Source organism: Aulonocara sp. 'chitande type north' Nkhata Bay, linkage group LG17, assembly GCF_057382095.1.
Source record: "Aulonocara sp. 'chitande type north' Nkhata Bay isolate Kocher_YH1m ecotype deep benthic linkage group LG17, A_spYH_male_GT1.1, whole genome shotgun sequence".
NCBI lineage: Eukaryota > Metazoa > Chordata > Actinopteri > Cichliformes > Cichlidae > Aulonocara > Aulonocara sp. 'chitande type north' Nkhata Bay.
Genome location: NC_141360.1, coordinates 28,686,640 through 28,706,011, shown reverse-complemented (window position 1 = coordinate 28,706,011; position 19,372 = coordinate 28,686,640). Strand labels below are relative to the sequence as shown.

Below are 19,372 nucleotides of genomic sequence, written 5' to 3'. Positions count from 1 at the left end.
TGTCTGCATATTATTGTATCTGCTCTCTTTAAATTGCAGATTCTTTTTAAATTAATTAGATTCTTCTTTTTTTTTAAAAAGACAATCCTTAGAATCGCCTTTATTTTTGTAGTTGAACACACCCGTGTGTAAAATGGTTTCGCCCGCTAGTTCTCAGAGCCAGCTGGGCTACTGAAGGACCTTTAAACAGAGAAGCAAACGCAAGAGGAGACAACTTTATTTTCCTCTTTTCTCGGTTTTTTCTTTTTTTATTTATTATTACTATTATTGAACACTTGAATTCCCTTTGCACAGCTCACTCATTCCAGTTGGTGCTGGTAATGCACCATTGCCAACCACCATAAATATAATCAGAACAGGACCTTTAAAAAGGACGACGGCGACTTTTCTCTTCAGAGCGGGGCTATTTTCGCTGTCAGCTTCACTTTCTAGTGACTTGAATGAGGTAAACATCGCGTTTCTCGAAGACATTTGTGCTTGTGACTTAGTTTATGGTGTCTGCTGCTAAGTTATCCGTCGCTTTGTTGTGAAACAGGAAGAAGAGTACAGTATTTGACGGTTCTGACATTTAGCATACCAGTGACAGCTGGTGTACGAAATTAATGACATTTATGACTCGTATTAAGCTGTAAACCAGGGGTTTTAGTCAAGTAACAAAGACAATTATATAACACTGACATAGTGCTGAGTTTGACGGATGCATCAGATGTATTTTGAAGGGAGAGCGTAACGCATTATTGTTTCCGCACTTCTTTTTCTGTGGTTTCTGTCATGATCAGATACAATATACTATTTGTAATGTACACGGAGTTCTTGTTTTGGTCTGCACCTCGGATCACGTGTACCCACTTCTTACGCATGTGTGGATATTTTTTTTATCCACGTTTGTAGCTGTGCAACCAAAGAGTTTCCATGTAGGGCTGAGAGACGGGGAACTGCAACCAATAAGGAGAGTTCCCGTGGATCTAGCCCTGCCTTCCTGATTCACTGCTTTGTTTACATTATACCGCAGTCAGATCTGGACCCCAAAAGGCTGTCTTTGTTCCTGCAGAAGTTGGTGTGTGTGTGTGTGTGTGTGTGTGTGTGTGTGTGTGTGTGTGTGTGTGTGTGTGTGTGTGTGTGTGTGTGTGTGTGTGTGTGTAAGAGCGCCTGTACCTCTTATTCGATCACATATTCGCTCAGATATGTTTCCAAAACATCTGGGAAAATTATACGATATGTTCATTTATCTTAGATTGCATCCTTCTGGTTATAACAGGACAATGCATTTTACTCTACCTAGCATCTGAACTGCTTAAAGAAGCTTTCTCATAAAGAAGCTGCAGATGACAGAGTACACCTAATCCGTAATCAGTTTTCTGGATCACTCTGCTTTTATCCCTCTGGATAATCTCTGAAAATTGGCCTGCTGCATGGCTTTGACCTAGCTGTCAAGTCTAGCATATGATGTAATAAAAGGGCTCCCCACACCCATTTTCCTCGACCCTTGAGCTATCTTTAAACTGCAAGCGCTGCCAGGGAGTGTGCATTCATTTCTGGCAGCAGATAACTGAGCCAGAGGATAGGAACACCTATGGGTCATTCTGCCAGCACTGTATGTCTTAGGCTATATTAGAAAGGCCTGCAGGCTTAATTTAACCTGTTACAGTACTCAAGTAATGTTTAAGTGGGTTACTCTTTTTTTTTTTAACAGTGGTAAACAGTCTTTACAATAACGTTAAAAATGTGCACATCCCGTCATCTTTACCTTTCTTTCCTATGTGCATTTGTGGAAAACAAACAACAGCACAGTGAGAAGTGTAACACGATCATCTTGACAGTTGCGTAGCCCTCTGTTGTCCCATGTTGCCCTGGAGACACAACTGACATTGGATAGACAGGCACAGGCATAAAGGCTTTTGTGTAAACCTATATGGAAATGTGTTCTGTTTATGTCTAGACTTTGTATTGTGATTTAAACCCTGGTGGCAGTAAACAAACACTGAACCACACTATACACTATTATTATTTCTTTTTATTTTTCAGTGACTTACGTCATGCACCATCATTGACTTTAATAATATGTTGAAAGTGTTTGCAACAAGGCAGCTTTGTCTGTTTAATGGTGCCCTCCAGCTGTTTCACTGAGTATGACTGGTGTTTTTGTTACACTCTGCCTTGGTAACAAAAACTGCAACAGTCACACACTATCTCACTCTCAGACGAGCTCAGGTAAAATGATGGTAAGATTGTGTCATGGAAATTTTGGTTTTCTAATGAGTACTTTGAGGATAGTTTATGCAGGATTCCCTTGAAAGTATCTCAGTAATTATCATTTAATAGTCTGGATCTTCTGAACATATTGAATTAAACTCTGTGGTAGGAAATCCCTTTTAAGTTATTACTGACTTGTTATTTGCAGCTATAATCCAAAATGCCTTTAAATGATGAGCGGCTTAACTCCACATCCAGCGGTGAGGACCAAGGTAGTGATGTGGAGTCATCATCAGAGCGCTGCGACAGCATGACATTGAACAGCGACCTGGAGTGCTCACGTGATAGCTTCACCAGTGACTCCTCCAGCAAGCATTGTAGCCCATCCTGTGAGTCTGTCCCCTTCCTTTCTCATTGATCTATGCATAAGCTCACTGCATATAATCCAAGTTTGTGTTTTTTCTTTTTGATGACCCTGTCTGAGTGGTAAAAAAAAAATACATTTAATCTGCTGTTTTGTTTGCAGTTGTTGTTAGGGGTTAATGACTGTGTTTAATATAAAGGCTTGTAAGAAAGCTACCACCCTCTACACCAGGGGCATCAAAACATAAGGCCCGGGTGCCAGAATAAGCCTGACAGAGACTCCAATCCAGATATAACAAATAACAATTGTATAAGAATCTAAGATTGAATAAGAATATCTAACATGTTCAGTTAACGAACTTTCTGTTTTATAATTGCAGGACAGTCTGGGAAACTTCATCTGTCATTTTACATATTCATTTCTTACAGTTTAAATCCAAAAAGTCGTACTGTTCTTTTATTATTGCATCATTCATTCTTCTTCATCATGTGGAAAAACTGAAACATGCTTATTATTATTAGACTTCTTTTTATTATATTAAGAAAAAGAAGTGTGAAATGCCAAGGATTAAATGTGTTGTTACACTTCAGTTCACTGACATAAAGACGGACTTTTACTGGTTACCTTAAGTGAGCTGTATGTATGAACAGTGTAAATGGAGTTTGACATCTGTCATCTTTAATAGTCGGACATGCTTTTTTCCCCCAATTTATAAATCAGCAAATATTTGATTCCCACAGCAAGCCCACCCAAAACCCTAACGCTGGACGAGGTCATGGAGTCTGCAAGAGACCTTTTCAATCTCAGCCTCTCCCATGAGATTGTTATTAACCGCAATTTCCACCTGGAGCCAAATAGCCTACCTCAGGACAGGTAAAATATGACAAAAGCCTGTGCTTACTAATGTCAAGTTTTGCAATATTAATACCACACCAATACTACATTTCAGATTTTTCCATAATGAAGAACATGTTAGGTATCAGGGAGAGCTGGTGCTGCTTTCTGTGCTTTGTACAAACATAGAGATTTTGCAGTGTTTAAAAATCATGTTTACCTTTTTAAACATGGTTATAAACTAAAATAAATGTGATTCTTGTTATACCAACTGTCTGTGTCTGATGATAATATGCGAGAATTTAGAGTTAGAAAAGAAAAGGGAGATCCAAAGACTCACTGTTATTTATTCTCAAGCTCCCAGTGGATAACACAATTTTAAGTTGACAAGTTTATCTTCAAACATCATAGCATCCTGTAACAAACACACACTTTCTGAGCAGAAAGAAAGATTTGAATTTGATCATTGAGGACATGCTTTCATGATTTGCATCTACAGTATATTTGCAGCAACTTGTCTGGGAGTGTTTATGATTGGTGTACAACCAGAAAACACCAAATGTTGCACTACTGTTTAGTTACTTACTAAATAGTAGTGTTACTTAGTTATATCAAAAGAAAGGAAGATCCAAGAAAATCATTTTAGTTCCTTCAGAGAAAAAAAGTTAATTTACCAGTCTAATACTCTCAAGATAAGTTAATAAAATAAAACTCAAAATCAAAGTGTGCTTTATAAATGGCAGTTTTACTCAGATAAACCCCCTATTATTTATTTATTTATTTTCTTTTAGTTTATTAAAGGCAGTGAGAGATAATCTTCAGAAGGCCTTCTGGGATATCCTGGAGGCTGAGCTGAATGACGACCCTCCTGAATATGGACAAGCCATCAGATTAGTGGAGGAGATCAGAGAGGTCACCACATGCATTCAAATATTTATTTATTTATTTATTTATTTTTATATATATATATATATATATATATATATATATATATATATATATATATATAATTTTTTTTTATTTTATTTTTTTTCTAAAACAACTTTTTTTCCCCCTCTTGACGAACAGATCTTATTGTCATTCCTTAATCCGGGTGCCAATCGGATGCGGACCCAGATCATGGAGGTGCTGGACATGGACCTGATTCGTCAGCAGGCTGACAACGATGCTCTAGACATCCAGGGACTTGCCTCTTACATTATCACAACCATGGGCAAGATGTGTGCACCCGTGAGGGATGAGGAAATCAAGAAGCTACGAGAGGGCACAGATAACATAGTGACGCTTTTTAAGTAAGCGCACACTTTTCAAAATATTTCAGTGCTTGCATCCAATATACATTAACAGTGACTGTATTTACTGTCTGACCTGTTCTGTTTAATAATAATATTTTTAATTATAAAAGCAAATTTTTCATAGCATCTTGGTTATTTCTACACATTAGGGAAATATTCCGTGTGTTGAGCCTGATGAGAGCGGACATGGTCAACTGTACAATTGAAAACCTGAGACCTGTGCTGCAGAGGCAAAGTGTCGAATATGAGAGGGCAAAGTTTCAGAGCATCCTGGACAAAACACCCAGTGAGTGAATAACACTACATTCTTCTTTATATATAACCTTTAGCACCCTTTTATACACACAAAAATACAGAAAATATGCCACAGTTTTATTGAGGTCTACATTTGAGAATTATTTTTTTTTATATTTTGTGTGTGACTTTCAGACTGAAATGAAGCAAAAACTGTCATATTGACCTCCCAGTACATCTATTTATAACAAAAGAAACTCTAACTGCTCAACTCAAAACTTTAAAAAGAGAGTCCAAAGTCCAAAGTCCAGTGGAGGATGTCACAGTGGCTATGCCATCTTTTCTTTACAGTCTGTGTCAAAGTGAAAAACTGAAACCCTGCTAGACTTGCGCTAATATGAAACTTTCTCAGGTGCTTTAGACCGCACTACCTCCTGGATCAAGTCTGCACTGGAGGAGCTGCAGTCATCCATCGCCCCTACAGAACAGACTAATGGTCCTGGAAAAGGACAACCAGTGGTGCCTGGGCCATTTCAAGTTCTCAACGCTGCCTTCATTCGCATCCTCACATGGGACTACTCCAAGAGCCCACCGCCTGAGGTAGTGTGTTGTAAATGTAGTTAAGAGAAGGATCTTATGTTTATGTCAGCTTCTCTCCTTGTTATTTTTAAAAAATATTTACATAGCTGAGAGATTAGAGATTTTACAGACAATTTGTGCTTTGGAGATTTTATTGGTGCAATCTTCTCCATTAGACGTGGATGACAGATGAGATCCGTCTCCAAGAGATTCAGTGGCAGCTTCAGCAATGTCAGGCTGTGAATGAGGTGCTGCTCATTGTCTACAGCACAATTGGGGGGCCTATCCAGGGTCTACCATCCTTGTCTGACCGCCTGAAGAGGATGATCAGTGTGCTGCTGGATGGGATGCACAGATCGTCAGTACCTTTGTGTCAGACTATTTTCAGACATATCTGTCTCAAACTCCATCTTAAACTGATTTTTTTTTTATACCTATAGGGACTTTAACCTAGAAGAGTCACTAGAGGGCATCAGTGCTCAGATCTGCTGTGAGCTTAACAAGTCTTTAACAGAGAGGAGCTACCCTGCACTGACCCCAGCGCTGCAGGGCACCCTCACAGGCCAGATTTGCAACATTACCCAAAAGGACAATCCCATCCGAACCCTAGTTGGTAAGAGAGAATAAGTTGAAAGACTAACTTCTTAAAGAAATTTTAGTTGAGAAATTGATGTAATTGACTAAACGCTTGCTGTGGTTTTTCTGCAGAGGACCGTGTGCAGCAGTACTTCATGGCACTCATTTCTGACCCAAAACCTCAGTCCAAAATTGAACAAGTACCAGCTGGTTTGACTGCTATCAAGCCTGAACTAGCAATAATTGGGGCAAAGTTCATCTCCCTGGTCAACTACAACAAGACAGTCTATGGCCCTTTCTATGCTGACATCCTGAGGAAGCTGATGTTCAGCAACAGCCAACCAGCAGCCAACCCTCCTCAGAACACAGCTCAGGACTCTGTCACCCACAATTAAAATGAAAATATCATGCAGTTGAAGAAGACTGTTTTTCTACTAGACACAGGTAAAGCAAAGGAGGTGGGGAGTATCTGTGTCGACTACAATGTATTTGAGCAGCATCAAGCTGGTTGTTAATACACAAAGAAAACAAGAAAAAGTCGAAGCTATAGGAGGAGGAAGAGAAAGATTTTCAGTAATGGGATGTCAATGCATGGAGTGAAAGAAAAAAAGAGAAGAGGAAAGTGGGTCATTGTGTCATGCAGGTTCTGCAGCTGTGGTTTTGTCATTACATTTGGCAGTAAAAGCACAGCAGTGTATTTATCACATGCTCAGCTTTAAATGTGACTCCTTACTTTGCGAAAATGCTCAAACTTATTTTTCAGCAATATTTGGACAGTAACACAGTTGTTATAATTTTACCTCAGTACCCAATCAGTTTAATTTTATTTTCATTATTTGATTTTTTAAAAAGTGCTGACCTAAGCTGAGCTTTTATTCAATGGCTTGAACAAAAATATAGTGTTACTATATTACATAGCCATATACTTAACAATTAATCCAGCTGCTTATGTCCTTGGTCACTAAAGCAATAAACACTAGTGACCCAGTGCCATTGGACTGCCTCCACCATGTTTTACAGATATAATAAACTTTGGAAAATGAGTTGTCCACAGGTTGACTTCAGGTTCAGCTGTCCAAACAATACTTATTATATTTATTACCAAGCTAAATTCCTGAACCCTTTCTCCAGTTTAGATGTAAAAGTTCCGTAAATACTCACTTGAAGCCCGGTAAACAGCAAAAATAACAAATACCTTGTCAGTGCTTCCCTGTGAACATTTAGGACTTCAAACCAGAAAACCAGTATTAGCTACAATAATCCATTTCTGTACCTAATGTTGACACCCCCTATTTTATCATTGTGTCTGTAGTCAAACTCCTTGAATTTTGGAGGCAGTATATAAGAACAGAAGGGCATTTTATTATGTACAATGCATACAGCAAGCTTTATAAAACACAGATGGAGAGGTTTATATAGAAAAGTAGCAGAGTAGAATTTCAGATTCTTTACATATAATGTTATCACCGTTAAGTACTAAGGTAACAGTATAACTGTTAACTACAGAAAAACTGACAATAAGAAGTGCCACACTTGAAGGTAATGCAAAACATGAGCCCTTTTCCTTGGATTTATTAGTTTAGTTGTTGTCTCTTACCTTTTTATCAGCCAGAAAATGAAACTGTTTGTATCATTTTTAATCCACACTTAGCTTTGACCTCTGAAAGAAAGTAATGTCAGTTGTCTGCATGAGTTTCTTTGTGTTGGGATTTGTGCATTTTAGTTGTTGCTTGAGTAATTTGTTGGAGTATTTGTTGCTTGTTGTATGTTCTGTAATTTTATTTGTTAGCTGCCAGTGGAATATTAGTTATGTTGATTGGTTATATTGTTATTTGCTTGTTACATTTTAACGTGCTGTTTTGTTTACAGTACATTTGCGCTGGATGTAAGAACACAATTGTGAGATGAAAGGTGCTGAACACAGAAATGAATTTTGTCTCGAAAAGTTTCCAGCGGACATTTGTATGCAGAAAGAAAAACATATGTAGTTTTACATCAGTTTACATAAGAACATGGAGAGTTTTTGTTTCCCTCTGTATCAATGTTAATATAATAAAACAACAAAATTGAGCATGTGGTGTTCATTTAATGATGAAACCTTATATACAGGGTGGGCCATTTATATGGATACACCGTAATAAAATGGGAATGGTTGGTGATATTAAAGTCCTGTTTGTGGCACATTAGTATATGTGAGGGGGCAAACTCCTCAAGATGGGTGGTGATCATGGTGGCCATTTAGAAGTCGGCCATCTTGGATACAACTTTTGTTTTTTCAATAGGAAGAGGGCCATGTGACACATCAAACTTATTGGTAATGTCCCAAGAAAAACAATGGTGTGCTTGGTTTCAACATAACTTTATTCTTTCTTGAGTTATTTACAAGTTTTTACCACTTATAAAATGAGTTCAATGTGCTGCCCATTGTGTTGGATTGTCAATGCAACCATCTTCTCCCACTCTTCACACACTGATAGCAACACCGCAGCAGAAATGCCAGCACAGGCATCCAGTATCCGTAGTTTCAGGTACTGCACATCTCGAATCTTCACACCAATTGCCTTCAGATGACCCCAAAGATAAAAGTTTAAGGGGGTCAGATCGGGAGACCTTGGGGGCCATTCAACTGGCCCACGACGACCAATCCACTTTCCAGGAAACTGTTCATCTAGGAATGCTCGGACCTTGCACCCATAATGTGGTGGTGCACCATCTTGCTGGAAAAACTCAGGGAACATGCCAGCTTCAGTGCATAAAGAGGGAAACACATCATGTGGCAATTTCAAATATCCAGTGGCCTTGAGGTTTGCATTGATGAAGAATGGACCCACTATCGTTGTACCCCATATACCACACCAAACCATCACTTTTGTTGTTCCAACAGTCTTGGAGGGATCCATCCAATGTGGGTCAGTGTCAGACCAATAGCGGTGGTTTTGTTTGTTAACTTCACCATTCACATAAAAGTTTGCCTCATCACTGAACAAAATCTTCTGCGTGAACTGAGGGTCCTGTTCCAATTTTTGTTTTGCCCATTCTGCAAATTCTGTGCGCCGATCTGGGTCATCCTCGTTGGGATGCTGCAGTAGCTGGAGTTTGTAAGGGTGCCATTTGTGAGTAGCTAATATCCGCTGAAAAGGATGTTCGACTAATGCCACTCTCCAGTGACATGCGGCGAGTGCTACGCTGTGGGCTCTTGCTACGCTGTGGGCTCTTGCTGAATGAAGCTAGGACAGCCACTGATGTTTCTTCATTAGTGACAGTTTTCTTGCGTCCACATTTTGGCACATCCAACACTGAACCAGTTTCACGAAACTTAGCAAGCAGTTTGCTAACTGTAGCATGGGAGATGGGTGGTCTCGTAGGGTGTCTTGCATTGAAATCTGCTGCAATGACCTGGTTACTGCGTTCACCAGATATCAACACAATTTCGATCCGCTCCTCATGTGTTAACCTCTTCGACATGTCAATGGCTGTGAACAAAGAGAAACTTGTAAATAACTCAAGAAAGAATAAAGTTACGTTGAAACCAAGCACACCATTGTTTTTCTCGTGACATTACCAATAAGTTTGATGTGTCACATGGCCCTCTTCCTATTGAAAAAAACAAAAGTTGTATCCAAGATGGCCGACTTCTAAATGGCCACCATGGTCACCACCCATCTTGAGGAGTTTGTCCCCTCACATATACTAATGTGCCACAAACAGGACTTTAATATCACCAACCATTCCCATTTTATTACGGTGTATCCATATAAATGGCCCACCCTGTAGATATATTTTTTCAAAGGGGTATTAATAGAGGGAACCTAACAGTTTAGCCCACGAATAGGAAGAAAACCAGGTTTGAACCTTTATCTTTAATTTTGTGTTGCTTTTTTCTCTTGTTGCAAGTTGAAAACACAAAGCTATAATGTATTATTGCTATCATTTTGCTATCTGGGGAATGCATGAGACTAACACACAACTGTTAAGAAAAAAAGCTATTTAAGCAAGGATGAAAATTATAATCACCAACCTGCATCCTTAATTAATTAAATACAGACAATAATTTGTATAGATGATAATTTTAGCTTGCATATACTTCATTTGAGTCTCATTGCACGCAGGTCTGACAACAAGCCTATATGTCCACAGCATTATATAGGTAATCTATTCACAGCTACTTATAATTGTATTATCAGGGCATCAATGTGTACTGGAGTAAACAAATGCTCTCATCACTTGCTGTCACCAGGCAGTAATGTTGCCTTCAAGTGCGGCCTGGAGGTAGATAAAAATAGAGTTGTCAAAGGATTTTTAATTCATAAATCTAATTTCGTCTAATGTGGCGTCTAATTGTGCAAAGTGTTTGAACTGTATCATGAATTTAGTGGGTAATACCACACACTAAAGTGTTTTTGATTAAACAAGACAGAGAAAGTAAATGATGGTCGTTTCTATGTTATGTCTTATAGTAACGCATAATAACTCTTATGTTACTCAAATTTACCATGAAAACACCGCCGCTGGAATACGTATTCATATGACTTTATCGTTGGAAAATATTTGTAAAGCCTAACCGTTTTAGCTGAGCGAACGCAAATATTTACAACACACGAGAAGTATATAAACGCCGCATCAGTTTGCCCAGCTACACATTCTTCCAAAGCGTGAGCTCACCGGTCACGTGAGCTAGAGCTTGCAAAGCAATTGGTTGCTTCACGCCGGGGCAGTTGTTTTTGTTGTGAATCAGGAAGCTCTTCTTTCAAAATTGGGTGTGTAGTAACACGTTAAGACAGAGAATTAAAACCTCTGTTTAGTGACTGGGTTCTTAAATCGTGACCTGATATCGAAGCCGCATACAACTAAACAACCACCTTCTTCGCTGAAGACTAGACGATATTCGTAAGTATCAGCTAGTGGCTACCTGTCTTTCTTTGTTTCATTTACTTCACGCAGTCGGAGTAGGTTGAACTTCCTAACAAGTGCTGGATTGGGCTTGGTTTGTGAATATAACGCTAGAAAAGATGTCGACTAAGAATAAGAAGAGTCAAGTTTAGTCTTCATTAGCACTAGTGAAAGTTCATTTTGAGCTGTCAAAACTAAGTACTCCTACTATTTTTTAATAACAGATGGTAACCTATACCCCAGTGAATGCGTTATCAGCTCTTGCATTTTCACTTTTGATCTCTTCCTGTTTCGTATTGGAACACAGATATCTGGACATTAAAGACTGTTTTCACACACTTTTGTGGCTTTGAGGGTATTTTTAAGGTTTTAGACTACATTCTGCCGTTAAAGCCTGCTAACAAATTTTATTTTTAAACAGCAGGAAACCTTTAAAGCTTGACGAATACATAACCTTCAAGACTGATCAGTTCACACATATACACAATCACAAATACATCTGTATATAGCAGGGGCATGACGTATTGAGGACATATGTCAGGCGAGTTATAGGAAAAACAGTACATGTATTACAATAGAAACCAGTTGACTCACAGGCTTGTAAACATCCAGAGTCTCATTAAACATGCCCATCAGTGCCTCTACAACCATGATGTGATTTTTTTTTTAAACTTTTTAATTTATTTATTTTTTTCCAAACTAACAAATACTAAAACTAACAATATTTACTCTATGTTTCTACTTTAATTCTCCTTATTAAAAAATATATATATTATATATATAAAATATATATATTTGTATTCCCCATGTAAATGGTACAGTACCAGTACTTGGATTGGTACTTATTTAATTTAATTTAATTTATACTTAATTATTATGTTTGGAGGGGAGGGGGGCACTATTGGATAGTTTGAGTAAAGAGAAGATGGTAGAAAGAGGAAGAGGAAGACATGCAAGCCGCTGCATTTGGCCTTGTAGCATGTGGTTGCCTGCTCAACCACTGAGGTAACCGAGTGCCCCCGTAAGTACTGTTTAACTTAAAATTCATTCAGTCACATTTACATGAAAGAGTTGCGCAAACTCTGGGGTTAGTATCTTGCTCAAAGATATTTTGACATGCAGGTTGGAAGAGTTGGAGATCTAACCACTGACCTTCTGATTAGTAGACTACCCACACTACCTCCTGAAGATGGAACAATAAGAAATACATGCCATGCCAAAAAGGATGGACAGATCCACAATTTATTAAACGCCGTATTTTTTTCCAATAGCGTGCAGTGCACCGAGATCCTGTATGGTTGGTGTGTGGCGCAGAAATGGCGCTGGAGGAAGGGGCACGGAGCTGTCTGCTGCGCTTCCGCCAAAAACTGGAGGAGGACATTAAGCCCACCTACCTGATGGATCACATGATCAGTGATGGTGTGATGACTGTGGATGAGGAGGAGAGGATCAGGACTCAGGTGAGCTTCTGGTGGTTTCTACATTTTCTAGAATTAATACTGTGGTCAATGAAAATATTGCTCGACATTACTGAAGCCCTGTCCTCCTTTCCTCCTCTCAGACTTTATTGTCCATGTATTGAGTCACCCTCCTCCTACCTTTATTTACTGAGTCAAGTCTTTGTTTTCACACTTGTGTTGACTTTGCCATTTTCTGTGGACACAAGACATGACGATAACTGTAGATAACTCATTTTCCCCTTAAGGTTATTTAGTAATACATTACCTTGGATTTCGCCATAGAGAAGCAATACTGTGTCATTAAAATGATGTTCCGTTAAGTAACTGAGGCATACATGAACAGAATGCTTTTTGGCTGCTGTAGAAATCAAACTAACAGCAAAACCAATAAGTGTGTACAATTTTAATGTAACTTTACATTCTCTTTTTAAATGATTAATAACAAAACTGTATTCCAACCTTTGCCAACATTTTGCCAACATGGGATTTTCCCACTAGATGATGCAACTGGTTGATTTCTAGAATACAGCTGGCTTAAACCATGCACAAATGTTGTAACATGAACAATCTTTTTTGTGGAATGTATCTCAGACTCTTAACATTTATTCAAAACATCGCCTGGCATGGTTTCTACCAGATCATAACATTTCACATCTCATCTCTGATGTTTCTGTCTTCAGCTTACCAGGAAGGATCAGGCTGGAGCACTAATAGAGCTCTTGTTAAGAAAGGACAACCTTGCCTACATTTCTTTCTACAACGCACTGGTCAGAGAGGCATATGACGATTTGGCCAGTTTGCTCCATAGGGACCTGCCACACATCTCATTGAATCCACATAAGGGCTCTTCTGATGGCTCTGCAACTTATGGTAAGAAGTAGGAAGCTGTGGGTGAGGATGGTGGAGGTTTGATAGGTTGTGCTGTTAGTGTGTGGGAGTTCATGAGTGCTGGCAGAAAAAAAAAAAGGATGTGCAGAGTCTGCTTGTTGTGTGGGAGTTGATCTTGATCCTGACTGAGCATCTTCTTAGTATTAAACTTAGTGTTGTTTTTTGTATGATAACTCTTCAAACACTCACAGTTTTGCTTTGTTCAACAGTTCAGTCAATGCTTAGTGAAGGTGGCATCCCACAGAGGCCCGTAGTGTTTGTCAGCAGACCAGAACTAGTGAACAGGGCCAGGGAGAAGCTTTACCGGCTCCAGAAGGAGCCCGGCTGGATCACTGTCTTTGGCATGGCTGGCTCGGGGAAGTCCGTCCTAGCTGCTGAAGCTGTTAGAGATCATGGAATCATTGAAGGTGAATATTTGACTGATATAAAGCACTAACTATCAATATGAATTAGTTTGAGGCAATGAATGAAACTGAGAAAGGAAAAGCTTAAAACAAAAAAGTTTTTGTAATCGTTGATGTACTTTTCTGGGTCTCTTACTAACATAGATCACCGATGGACTCAGCTAAGATGATGTTGTCGCTAATGATCCACGAACTGACAGATAGCAGTTACTTCTCTGTAGTTTGACAACTCTTGCTCCTTTAACTCTTTCTTCCCTCTTATCTCCAGATTGCTTTCCTGGAGGCGTCCACTGGCTGTCCATCGGCCAGGTGGACAAGCCAGACCTGCTGGTTAAAGTTCAGTCATTGTGTTTTCGTCTGGAGCAGAGCCTTGATTCTCAGCCCCTCCACCGTCCTCCAAACTCTCTGGATGAAGCCAAGGAGCGTCTTCGCTTCCTCATGCTGCGCAGATATCCAAGGTCACTATTTAGTAATTATATGTGATCTCCCAACTTTTTATTTATAATATTGAGTTTAACATGAAATACTTTAACTTTAATCAATCAATAAGACAGAAGTAATATGTATATAGAATAAGTTAGTATATCATTTACATTAACCATGCCATTCTAATATCGACATGTACAAGTAAAATAATAAAGGATGTAAAAAATAATTAAAACAGAAAGATACAGTATACATGTAAAGTATTTTTAAAGTTACTGAAGCAGATGAATTGTGTCGGTCAACAACGCCAACATTATTATTATTAAAGTCAAGTCAGATGTAGTTTATTGGTGAATTATGTTTTATGTATATACCACTGATTTAAACACAGCAGGAAATATAAACTGAGACATTTGAACTGCAATAATGCATTAAAAACAATTCAAATTTAAGTTAAAAGAAAGTTTTAAAAAGTTAAAGACAACAACTTTAAAAATTCGACAGACATTTTAGGTAAAGATGAATTGTTTCGACGGGGTGGGGGAAATAAAATAACTGTGTAATAAATGTATCCTATGTCACCAAACAAAATACCTTGGAAAGTTAAAACTTTTACTAAAGAAGAAACTTGGTTACATAGAAAATATAAAAAAATGATGTGTTCAGTAACTCTAAATCTGCGTATGGAAAAATAGAAGCTTAAAGGTAAAAGGAATGCAGATGGTTTCATGTGCTGAATGTTGTTTAACTGCTCTGCTGCGACAGATTGTTCATATGAAAGTGAGTAAGTGGTGCAGCCACAGTCATTTGGATGGTATCTACGTCAGCAGACGTAAACAGTCAGCTGATTTAAAAAGCAGCAGCTGTGACAAATTCCTTCTTTCTTTTGTGTTTTTTAGATCTCTGCTGATTTTGGATGACATCTGGGATAGTACAGTGTTGAAGGTGTTTGACATCCAATGTCGTGTTCTTCTCACCACCAGAAATAGAAGCCTCACTGATTCTGTTAGTGGTATGTGTTTTGTTGCTTTTCTCTGGTCACTGTACAGACTTAAGTGGGTGAAACTTCTGCGATTACTTTTCTGTATACTGAAAAATACTCTGTATTGACTGTTTTTGTAGGTGCTAAGCACGAGGTGGAAGTTGAAAGCGGGTTGGATGAAAACAAGGCCTTGGAGATCCTTGCTCTGTACACTAGAATAAATCTGCAAGCACTACCTGAGGAGGCTCGCAGTATTGTCAGAGAGTGTAAAGGTATGTATCTTGACACTGACTAATAAAGAAATCTAAGAGAAGCCTAGAAGATGTCTTTGCTAATATGGGTGATGTTATTTTTTATAAGAAAACATGGCTAATTTCGATTTAGTTGTTGCTTTCTGGGAAAACAAATCAAGCTTTGTGACGATTTAGGTCTCATATCATTTTTAGGGTCATGTGCTTTAAAAAAAACCCACACATTTCTGTTTCCTCGCCCCTCATGTCAGGCTCCCCTTTGGTGGTGTCTCTGATCGGAGCGCTGCTCAGAGAAAAACCAAACCGCTGGCGTTACTATCTCTGCCAGCTGCAGATGAAGCAGTTCAAGCGTATAAGGAAGTCATCATCTTATGACTATGATGCCCTGGATCAGGCCATGGCTGCTAGCATCGAGGTACTTCCTGATGAGCACCGAGACCTCTACAAGGATCTTACTGTTCTACAGAAGGATGTCAAAATCCCCGCTAAGGTTTGTCTGCACAAAAGGAGATTGTTTATGATCCCTATATTTTCTGACACAGTGACATGACATTTTAAATTTTAATGCTTTTTGCAGATTAATGGCATATTATTCTTCCACAAGGTTAAGAACGGTTAATTGTGTTGTTCTTTCTTCTCCCAGGTGCTGTCTGTTCTTTGGGATCTGGAACCTGAGGAGGTGGAGGACATCCTGGAGGAATTTGTTAACAAGTCTCTGCTTTTCGTGGACAATAACAGTAAACCCTACCTGTACTACCTTCACGACCTCCAGATAGACTTCCTGTTGGAGCAGAACCGAACGCAGCTTGAGGTCAGTCTAAAGGCATCCTTCAATTGAAGTGGGCAGTGATTGTCAAATTAAGCTACAAGTTTTAAGAGGCCAGGCTAACTAATTAGCTACACTAGGTTTAAATTAGCTCTAGCATAAAATCAAAGCTATAAATCCAGTGTCATTATCTTTAACCCAGCAAATATGGTTCTTTGCTGTTGTGTGTGTGCTTATTTGGGTTTTCTGTGTTAAACAGAGCCTTCACACTAAGGTGGTGCGTCAGTACCAGCAGCATTACAGAGACGGTCCCCCCACTTCAGGAGACGAGGAATCTCTTTACTGGATCCGATATTTGACCTACCATATGGCCAAAGCCAACCTTACCCAGGTAGAAGTGATAATTATTTTCTTTTTCTTTTAAGTGTGTTTGAACCTAGTAATTCATTACAGTGCTGAACAATGAAATGGCTTTCTCATTTTCTGTTCTACAGTATGGGAAACCATTTTTATTATAGATAGATAGATAGATAGATAGATAGATAGATAGATAGATAGATAGATAGATAGATACATACATACATACATACATACATACATAAGTTAAAGTAGACCAGACTGCACAGCCCTATGCAGTGTTTTAAGATGACGTATAAGTGAGAAATAATAGCAGGGTTTTATTTCTTCAGTCTACCTTTTTTCTCACCATGTCTCTGTCTCTCTGTGTCTTTTTCTCTTTTTGGTTTCTGATCATCTCTGTCTAGGAGCTCTACTCACTCATGTTCTCTCTCAACTGGGTGATCATCAAGGCCAAGATAATGGGTCCAGCTCATCTCATCAATGACTATGTGGAGTATGGATCCATTCTGGACCAAGAGGTCAGGACATAAAAAAATGGCCACTGTGTCTATTGCCCTTTTCACATATGGGATACACATATGTGTTCAGATATGGGTCACTTTAAACTTAATATTTATCACTGCCACACAAACCTTTGTTTTCTATGTATAAGTAGTTTTTCAAGGCATAAGATTAGTTGAGTGGCATGATGCAGAGCCTGAAGATAATTGTTGTTTTTTTTAAATTTCCAGTCATATTTTCAGTGAGTGAAGCAACTCACAAAGATGCATGAGAGATATGTGCAGACTGCAGGAATCATAAATTTGTGCATACCTATCTGTTGCATCAAATTAGTGAAAATGACAGTGTCCTTGATGCTTAAATTTCTGATCTTCATGTACAAAAAGAGTAATTCAACAAAGAATGAGAGTGCAGCTCATTCTACCTCATCCCGAGGAAAAATACAGGTTTAGACTCCGTCTGTCTTTCATGTACTTTGTGAATTAAATAAAAAGGTTGACCTTTAATTTTCCTACCTTCATTTTCTTTTTATTTATCACATTTTCACTTTCTAATTTTCATCTTTGCAAGAGAACATGCCATGGTGCATAATAGCAATTACTTACCAATCAAACTTTTGTGATTTAAGTTCTTAGTGAAAAATAGTTATGATAACAAGCGACAAGCTTTGGGTAGTTTCCCTTTAATGTGACCTGGTGTTTGCAGTGGACTCAAGTATGCTTGTGTTTTCTTTGCTTCCAGAACAGTGAAGTGCGCAGTCAGTTCCAGGAGTTTCTGTCTCTGAATGGCCACCAGCTCGAGCAGCGTCCTTTCCCTGATGTTGTGCAGCTTGCTCTGTCTCAGCCGCCCAACTCCGAGGTCTACAAACAAGCTCAACTGCAGGCACAGAACCGGACCAAAGCTGGGAAACTCTACTTTGACTTGGTGTAAGAAAGCAAGCATTTAATATGGTGTTCTCTTTATAATGGAGATATTTCAAGTTGATTTTTACATCTCATTATTAGTTAGTTTGTTATTGAATTATATGATAACTAATTTTCATTGTTAAATCTGTACTCCCTTCTTTAACATGTAAGATTTTAGATGACATTTGCTGTTACAATGCAATTAAAATGAATATTCAATATATAATATATCTGAAATTGTTATTATTTCCATTTTAATGGTGTGTACAAGCTTTGAACTCCTGCTTTTACTGTTTTGTGTGTGTGTCGTGTTTTTGAATACAGGAATAAGAGCGGTGTAGACAATCTGTCTCGTTTGGTGATTCACCCCCACCAGGGCTCCATTTACTCAGCCTGCTTCTCGCAGGATGGAACCAAAATTGCTTCTTGTGGAGCTTGCAAGACACTCAAGGTACCATTTCACCGGCAAAGCATCAAAAGCAACAGCAGAATGGACCAAAATGCAATCATTAACTAGAATTGTTCAGCTCTCTGGAATCTACAAATAGCTTCAGTAACACTTTGTCGTAACCATTGTTAAAAGCTGTAAATTCATAGTTTATTAAACTTTAGTCAGGAGTTTTTAGTGTTACATGAGGAACTCAATATTGTACTGATGAAACGTGGCTTCGCTGCCATCTTTGCAATGGTGTGCAGGTGTTTAAAAGTACCTCAGGTGAGAAGCTCATGGAGATCCCTGCCCATGATGATGAAGTGCTTTGCTGTGCCTTCTCCCCTGACGGCCGTCTCTTAGCAACCTGCTCTAGTGACAGAAAAGTCAAGGTACACAGTCCACAGCACCATTATAACTATGTTATGATTAAGAAATAAGCGAGTAAAATAACACAGAAATCTGCCATGTTATCCTGATGTTCTTGACACTGCAGGTGTGGAATGGAGAGCGAGCAATGCTGCTTAGGACGTTTGAAGAGGAGCACGAAGAGCAGGTCAACCACTGCCAGTTTACCAACACATCAGGGCGCCTCCTTTTGGCCACCTGCTCCAATGACGATATTCAGAATGTCAAGGTTTGTCTTATTTATGCTTTCGATTTTGTTTTTAAACTTCTGACCTTTCGTGTTCTACTTCCATCAATTCATCTATTAATTTTTATCCAGTTTATCCAGTTCAGATCTCATTTGTGTTAGAACCCAGCTGTCATAGGAAGAGAGGCCTGGACAGATTGCTAGCTAACACATGCACATAAAAACACAAGGCAAAAAGGGGCTAATATGTTATGTAATGTGTTAGCCATTTTTTTTAATGCCACATGCATTTTCTTTGCTTCATTAGTTGTGGAACCTCAATAAGCCATCCTCCCAGAACACCATGTTTGGTCACTTTCAACCAGTCAACCACTGCTGTTTCTCTCCTGATGACAAGTATCTGTCAACTTGCTCCAACGATGGTACCCTTAAGGTGACT

The 19,372-nt window shown here is 38.8% G+C and overlaps 2 protein-coding genes across 3 annotated transcripts in view; both read left to right on the top strand.

The window, feature by feature from the left end:
• The first annotated feature begins 156 nt into the window (after positions 1-156).
• Positions 157-8,145, top strand: tcp11l2 (t-complex 11, testis-specific-like 2). The gene is made up of 10 exons (XM_086270193.1): positions 157-445; positions 2,402-2,582; positions 3,298-3,430; positions 4,183-4,303; positions 4,460-4,683; positions 4,836-4,972; positions 5,333-5,520; positions 5,676-5,857; positions 5,940-6,112; positions 6,208-8,145. Exons 2-10 carry the CDS (start codon positions 2,414-2,416, stop codon positions 6,468-6,470), a joined length of 1,590 nt encoding a protein of 529 aa, XP_086126319.1. The 5' UTR covers positions 157-445; positions 2,402-2,413; the 3' UTR covers positions 6,471-8,145.
• A 2,653-nt stretch (positions 8,146-10,798) lies between these two features.
• apaf1 (apoptotic peptidase activating factor 1) overlaps positions 10,799-19,372 on the top strand; it is a 45,360-nt gene continuing 36,786 nt past the window's right edge. For both annotated transcript variants that reach the window (XM_086269341.1, XM_086269342.1), the window contains exons 1-16: positions 10,799-10,962; positions 12,237-12,425; positions 13,106-13,295; positions 13,523-13,720; positions 13,986-14,175; positions 15,043-15,155; positions 15,266-15,397; positions 15,628-15,866; positions 16,020-16,187; positions 16,402-16,533; positions 16,907-17,020; positions 17,745-17,929; positions 18,233-18,359; positions 18,605-18,730; positions 18,835-18,975; positions 19,241-19,366. In XM_086269341.1, the coding sequence (XP_086125467.1) occupies positions 12,282-12,425; positions 13,106-13,295; positions 13,523-13,720; positions 13,986-14,175; positions 15,043-15,155; positions 15,266-15,397; positions 15,628-15,866; positions 16,020-16,187; positions 16,402-16,533; positions 16,907-17,020; positions 17,745-17,929; positions 18,233-18,359; positions 18,605-18,730; positions 18,835-18,975; positions 19,241-19,366 (2,325 nt within the window). In that variant the 5' untranslated portion in view covers positions 10,799-10,962; positions 12,237-12,281. The remainder of the gene's footprint in view (positions 10,963-12,236; positions 12,426-13,105; positions 13,296-13,522; positions 13,721-13,985; positions 14,176-15,042; positions 15,156-15,265; positions 15,398-15,627; positions 15,867-16,019; positions 16,188-16,401; positions 16,534-16,906; positions 17,021-17,744; positions 17,930-18,232; positions 18,360-18,604; positions 18,731-18,834; positions 18,976-19,240; positions 19,367-19,372) is intronic.

Coding starts and splice junctions, on each gene's coding strand:
- tcp11l2 (XM_086270193.1), top strand. CDS start 2,414: ATGCCTTTAAATGATGAGCGGCTTAACTCCACATCCAGCGGTGAGGAC. Junction 4,684..4,835: donor AACATAGTGACGCTTTTTAA/GTAAGCGCACAC, acceptor TCTACACATTAG/GGAAATATTCCGTGTGTTGA. Junction 4,973..5,332: donor CATCCTGGACAAAACACCCA/GTGAGTGAATAA, acceptor AAACTTTCTCAG/GTGCTTTAGACCGCACTACC.